General features: G+C 42.1%; 1 protein-coding gene across 2 annotated transcripts in view; it reads right to left on the bottom strand.

Annotated features, from left to right (window-relative positions):
• Positions 1-1,513: 1,513 nt before the first annotated feature.
• The window catches only part of DLGAP2 (DLG associated protein 2), an 800,561-nt gene continuing 794,556 nt past the window's right edge, over positions 1,514-7,518 (bottom strand). For both annotated transcript variants that reach the window (XM_086926407.1, XM_086926408.1), the window contains one exon: positions 1,514-1,774. In XM_086926407.1, the coding sequence (XP_086782533.1) occupies positions 1,556-1,774 (219 nt within the window). In that variant the 3' untranslated portion in view covers positions 1,514-1,555. The remainder of the gene's footprint in view (positions 1,775-7,518) is intronic.

The raw sequence follows: 7,518 nt of genomic DNA, 5'->3' as shown, positions 1-7,518 counted from the left end.
GTTTAAATTGCAGGAACAGACTATGACCATGATGAAGGAATGTTCAGGTCTGGAGTCTACAATATGGAAACCTCAAGTCAGAATCCAAATGGCTTGGCGATTTTTAAAGAACACTGCCTCTACCCCTTGGATGAAAGGGGGTGGGGAGCAGGTATCTGAACTGGCTTTTTCTAGGACTAACAATGACAACCTCAAAGGGAAAAGGTCAAAATCTTTGGACTGTGGTGATTTACGTATTTGTTTGTGTTACTCAGGGATATAACACTAAATAACACTTTAGATTCAATAGCTGGAAGTCTTTTGCTAAGTTTTGAATTCTTTTCGGTAGGTCTTAAACAAGGGAGTCTTGCTTTGTGACACTGCATAGGAAAATGATTTCTGAAAAAATACAAATGTAAAGCACATTGCACCTTCACTGTACCTTAAAATAACCATTTAAACTTAGATTTACTTACCACTTACATTCATAATTTTTAAACTGGCTAATACAATATCACAACTGGTATTTTAAACAAGCAAACATTCATATTTTTCAAGGATACCCTGGCAAATCAATTGATAAAGCATTGTCTGAGATTTAAATTCACATATAGCTCAAAAGAAAACAATGACTGTATAAAAAGTAAAAAAAGAAACTGTGCAAAATTAACAAATAATGGACAACCAAAATATAAATAAGAAATGAATGTTCTATAGGAGTAAGTATAGCTTTCCACTTCACACTTCTTGCTACAGAAAACCAAAATGTTTAAGGCATTCATTTCCCTTTCGCCCTTCCCCTTAAGTCCCCTTGCATTAAAATTACACATATATATTTATATATATATTTATAAATTGTATAAGTGTTATGAAACAGTATCCAGCAAACATTATACACGACATATTCCTGATAGACCCACCCCTGTACGCTTCTCATTCTGAACCACCTGATAGTGGTGTATGATTGGCTTCAGAACCATGCTCAGTTCCACGGGTTGGATGTGATATCGGAGACTGGCTGTGGCTTCGCAGTAGGAGCTTGGCAGAATACAAAGGGCGAGTTCTTCAGCTGGATTCCAAGAAAGAAAGCTAGAGGTCAGAAATATCGATGGGCTCTTTCTCTCCTGCACTTAAGATGTGTAGCACCTTCTACTGGAATAGCTAATGCCTCAAGAGGATGGTGAGATGCACCCATTTAGTTTGGTATTCCTATTCCTAATTGTCACATGATTTTTTATAAAAATATAAATAACCAAAAACGTTAAGCCGGGTTCCATCTCAGCAGGTGTATTCCGTTGTCCTCTGAGAATGTACTGGATAAGTAGTGCCTCTTGAAGCCCTATCTATTGTTGCTTGTTGTAATGTTTGATACTAAATACAAAAGGTTGTAGTCATTGCAGTGAGCTCCACTAGCTCTGAGAAAATCAAAAGACTCCCACTGCACTTTTGGCACAAAGGACACAATAGCAAGGGCATATTCAGTGGAAGGAATATGACAAAAATGACGAAGGAACTGATAAACTTTATAGATATGTTTTTGTTTTTTAAAAAAGGAGTTTTTTTCAGTGCTGCACTTTCAAAGCCTAGTTTGAGCTTCCGGGATATAGATTTCAATGCTGTCTGCACGGTCTGAGGCTGAATTTTGTCGGAAAGAGGCTGCTCTCTTGACAGCCATTAGCCGTCTCCTTGCCTCCTGGCGCTGTCGGTCAGGTAAGTCTAATGACTTCTCTCTTGTGATGGGGAACTTTCCCCGTGGAGGCTTCTTTGGTATCGGAGGAGGAATCTTCTTGTCATCCTAGCAAAATATATGAAAAGAGAAACATATTAGTCTCACAATCACCACAAAAATACATAATGCCCTTTTAGATGATTATTTGCAACATCACAATAGCGCCCAGATCATGAAAGGTGTCACGGAACGCAGCGCAGCAGCCAAAAATACTGTGCTGCGTTGCGTGACAGGGACAGCGCAGGAGAGTGCCATATTCACAGAGATATGGCTCTCACTTCCCCTGTCCCTAGAGCCAGTGCTGATTTCAGCTGCTGTGCGCCAGGCACACACCTTGTGCCATAGTGCTAGAGTGTGTGCCTGAGTCTACAGTAGGTTTTGTACAGGAATGTTCCCCTTCCTGTACAAAATACTATGGCTAGACACACCTTAAAGCTTTTCCTACTTTGTATGTATGATGCACAGTGCGGCACGGATGCAAACTTGGAAAAAAAGGAGAAATGAAAACATTTCTCCTTTTAACACCTGCATTCCAGTGGCATTAGTTTTTGGCACTAAACCCTGTCTACTTAAGTTAGTATATAGGGTTTAGCGTCAAAGAGCATGGGTGGTTGCATGGGAGCACCCATATACCATCCATGTGACTCCCCCTAGATGCAAGGTAATGCAAAACAGCATTTCGCACAGCTTTGCGCTACTTTCCCATACAAACCAATACTAAATCCGATCAGCGTTGGTTTGTTAAACCCCGAAGAGGTTTAGCCTCAATGTTAGCTTAATAAAGCTACACTAAACCAACGATAAACCTTTGTGAATCTGGGACTATATGCGCCATAGAACAGAACTTTTCAGAGCAGTGCACATGTGCCCATCTGCATGAGTACATGCACTAATGCACATTGGCATTGTCTTCAGTACTGTCATACATTTGGCAGATAAAAGAGCATCCTATAAGGAACATTTGCATACACACTTATCAGTACTTTATGCAAATATAACTACTGGGACCTTGTGTTGTGTCTAGGCCTGTGTGTAAGCTTTTGTGTAATTTTTGTAATGTTCTCCCTGAAATTTTAACCGAAATGTTGCAAAACATCTCTTAAAATTAGGGGCGAGGCAGAAAAGTTTTTGGGAAAATATCACTGAATACTTTCCTATGTGAGGACATACCCCGAGATACCAGCAGTAGACTGAGTAGAGCATAAAATGTCTTTCATCAAAATATTTTCTGCTTACACCAGCCTTATGATAACCTTCAAGGGGCAGATTTATGACCCGGTATGCATTGCGTTTGGACCACGCAACGGTGTACGTGCGCAAGCAAACCTAAGTGAGATTTATGATGCTATGCAAGGTCACTTTGCATGGCCCTGAGTGGCTCCATAAACCTGGAGTAGAGCTCCCATGGATTTTGATGTGTTCCCAAATTTACCAGAGTTGTGAAACCTGGGAATGCGCCAAAACGATACGCCTTCACAGGGGAGGTGTAAGGAGGAAAAATATATTTATTTCTCCTTGTTACTTCCTGTTTCTGTGTGTGCTGCGTGTGCAGCACACACAGAAAGAGAAATATGCCTCAGGAGATTGGTTTTGTGCAGGAAGGTGCCTCTTCCTGCACAAAAACAATCATTCATGCAACAGAGGCACCCTTGCACCATGGTTAAAGGGTGGCTGAGTTTGCGCTAGGCTGCCAAAAGGGTGCCAGAGCAAGAGGAAAGACAGGAATGCAATGTATTGACCTAAATACTGTACATTTATGCCATTTCCTTGTCATGCAGCGAGGCACAGGTGACTTGCTATGCTGTACTGTGTGGCAATTTTGTAAATATGCCCCCAAGTGTATACCCGCCTAATAAAATGCCATGGTGTGCGCAAATAGCAATGACAAAGTAGGGCAAAGAACAAGTTTCCTGCTTTGTATCTCTAATTCTTTCCAAGGATTGTCACTGTATGAATTACACTTTTTCTTTGGAAAGCCCAAAACTATATAAAAAACTTGTATAAAGGCATAAACGAGGGAAGAATAATCGCATGCCCCTACTCCAGCTAGCAGGGCCGTACATGTACTTCTAAACACATCAGATTCAAGATGTCTGGATCTCAAGTAAGTCAGTTCAACAATATGCTAGAAAGCAGTGATCAGACAGCATATGAGAAGAAGTAATGCCTTCACAAGTTCTTGTTCTTTCCATGCATTCAGTTATTTCCATTAATTTTCACTTTTGCAACTAAATGTTGAGTAATGTCTCATATGAGAAGGCCGATGTGCTGCATGGCATCTTTCTATCCAAAATCGTTTTCTGAAAGGGGGTTATTGTTAACCCATTGTGTGTACCTCAAATTTTGTCTGCTTGAACTAAATAAAGTATTAAAATCACCAGCTTTTCACTGATAGTCTGTGTAAATCCAACAATCCCGCCCTTAACATGGACTTTTTGTAAACCTCACGTTTCAAATGTACACCCACTTGCCATCCAATCCCGTGAATATTGGAAGCTGTCAGGATCTTTTTTAGGATGGGGGCTGCAAGATCAAGTGAAACCTTGGAGTCCTCGGAGTGCGTTAACAATTTACTTATGAACAATGGATTTCAGTACAAGTTAATATGCCATTCGTAATGAGTTTAACTTAGCAAAAATACCCTCCTTCTTCAGTAAATCAGCAGACTAAATGAAAGAAAGCATGCCACATATGAATGTAAAAACTGTTTAAGGAGGGAAAACAACACTTAGGAAAACCTTGAAACATATTTTGTGGGAAAACGGAAGTTAATGAAATGCATATGACTAACAGCTGTATGAGAATCAGGTAGTTGCGAACTTTTGCTGGAGAAGCATTCAAACCACCTTTCACAGACAGCAGGATATTGAACTGGGGAGGGATCTGGCTATGGCCCTCAGTAGTACTAGTCATTTCTGAATCTGGTTTGGTTTATTTAGCCTTCAGAAGATACCCTGTTATACTTTTATACTATATAGGGGATTGATGGATGGGAGAGGGAGGCTGCGGTCTTGGTATGAGCTGTGACAGTGCTCCCACCACGTGAAAACAATCTGAATTCTTGCAGTAAAACAATATGAAACCTTGTGCTTACCCCTGGGAGCTTGGCGCAATCACAAGAATGTCACTGATAACAATGCCTGTGTTACATTTTCAAAAATTCTAAGACAAGATTACAATTAGCAAATAAATAACACAATTTCCAACCAATTTAGCAATAGACAGAAATATGTCATGAGAAAATCTCAGCAAATTGAGGAAAAATGATTGTTAAACTGAAGAGGCGTCATTATTGCAGTAAAGACCATTCTATAGAAGTAATAGGAACTCAAAAATAAATGTTTATAATGCTGATGAGAGCCTTGATCCAATCATGCAAGATGAGAGACTTGGGGGAATATTCACAAGAAAATGTCTGAGGTGCGCCAAACTTGGCAGCGCCGCGCTCCGACATTTTCAAACTTTAAGGATGCACCATATTCACAAGGATCCGGTGCACCCCTGTGTTTCCCCTAGCGCTGCTGCAATAAAAGCTGCCTAGCGCCAGTGCAGGCACCCTGCTGCCTTGTTGCAAGGGTGCCTGTGCTGCAGACACAATTGTTTATGAGCAGGAATGGACACCTTCCCACACATAAACAATCAATAATGGCAATTTCCACATCCTTGTGTGCTGCAGAATGCAGACACAGGGAAAGAGCAAAAAGAGGTGAAATTAATCACTTCTCCTCGTTCTGCCATTTTAATGCCTGGTATTCAATGGCGTTCGTTTTTGGCACTGCCTCAGCTTTGTAAAGCTGAGGCAGCGTCAAAAGGCAATAAGTGTTACAGTGGAATGCCCACAGCATCACCCATTGCATGCCCCTTTGCCGCAGAAGACTGCAAGTGAAAAAGGCATATTTACAAGTTGGCATTAAGCCATGCAAAGTGGCTTAGTGTCACCTTGTAAATATGGAAAATGTCTCTGAGGGGCTTGTAAATATGCCCCTAGGTGTTCTAAACAGTACAATCGGCCCTGACTTTACCACAGTTGTTGACCTCACTGGGCACTCTGGAGGGGGTACAGTTTCAAGCTAAAATACCTGTTAACGGGGGCAAATCAAAGAGTCAAGGGGGAAGAGGAAGAAAGTGGACGTGGTAAAATCTAAGACACAGTGTCCCGGACCCATGTTTTACTGCAAAGCCCAGGACTAGACCCTAGCTGTAACAGGATGAGCAAATTAAGGGACTTGGGGCCGGATGTAGGTCGGTCGGTAACGGCCGAAAATCGGTATTTTCGGCCGTTACCGACCGAGATTCACAAAATGGTATGTAGGGCCACATATTTTACAGATTCGGTAAATTTACCGATCGGTAAATTTACCGAATCTGTGAAATACCGAATCGGTATTTTTACCGATTCGGTAACAATGAGATGTAGGTGGGACTCTTCTGAGTCCCACAAGCCTTACAGAATCGGTATTTTAGCATGAAATCCAACTTCATGGTAAAATACCGATTCCGGTGTGCATGCACATGTGTGCATGCACACCTGTGCCATATGACAGGCAGACCTGCCCTTAGGGCAGGTATGCCTGCCACATGGCCCCCGAATCTTTTTTGGGGGTGCTAGAGGGTGTCAAAGTGACACCCCCTGCACCCTTGTCAAAATCGGTATTTACCGATTCGGTAAATACCGACCGGTAATGCCCCATTTATTCCTATGGGCTTCGAAGCCCATAGGAATGAATGGGGCATTACCGGTCGGTATTTACCGAATCGGTAAATACAGATATTTACCGATTCGGTAAAAGGAACATCTGGATGTTCCTACATATCCACCCCTAAGATTTACCGATTTTTAATTACTGATTCGGTAGAATTCGGTAATTAAAATTCGGTAAATCTATTTTACCTACATCTGGGCCTTGGTACATGACTTAGTTAAGGAGATTTTTAAGTGTGTGTTAACATCTTTTACTACAGCCTTGAGGCTGATTTTATCTCGAGTTCAGAAAATCAAGGAAGTATTAACCAACTTGATCATCGCTTTCATGGAACATCATTCTGCAGGGTTACCTCCTCCCGACTCTGGGGGCCCCTCTTCCGATCACAGTGCCATCCACCCTCTTGTGCACTCCAGCACCTCTGCTGGCTGGATCAACCAATCAAGAGGGGACAGACACGAACCTGTGGTGTCTCAGCCGACAAGGCAGCCTGGATGGGAGAAATGGAGATCCGGAGCAAACTAAAGGGCCCTGTGGCTCGATGAAGAACAGATCTGGATGTACTCAAGAGCCCTTGCGCTTGAAGCTCCCTCACAAAGACATTTTAAGCAGGTTCAGCTTTATGGAGTATACTTTTTTCGCCAGTTGAAGCACTCCAACTGGGCTTTTTTTATGGACCCCTTGGCAGAACTACATGAATGAATGAATGAATGAAGGAACATTTGGAGAGCGCGTGGTTACCCAGGGGCATCCCAGCGCTAAGACACCAGGTAAGCTACGAAGGAATTACTGGAAGAAAAAAGTTTTCACAAGTTTTCTGAACTTAAGGTGGTCAGGTTCAGAGTGTATATACAATGGAAAACCATTTCAGAGTCTGGCACCATTATAAGAAAACAATCGGCCTCCGCTGCTTGCATATTTGAACTTAGGCACACAGATTAAACCTTTTTTTCCCTGACCTGACGGTTCTGTTAGGAACGTACGGTTGACTCCAGGTACGGATCAGGGGCGGACCCTTTATTGCCAATGATTTGTAGATAATACAAAGAGCTTTAAATTGTACTCTTTTCTGGACAGGGAGCCAGTGAAGAATGGCCAGGGTCAGCC

This window comes from Lissotriton vulgaris, chromosome 6 (assembly GCF_964263255.1).
Source record: "Lissotriton vulgaris chromosome 6, aLisVul1.2, whole genome shotgun sequence".
Lineage (NCBI taxonomy): Eukaryota > Metazoa > Chordata > Amphibia > Caudata > Salamandridae > Lissotriton > Lissotriton vulgaris.
This window is presented reverse-complemented; position numbering and strand designations above follow the sequence as displayed.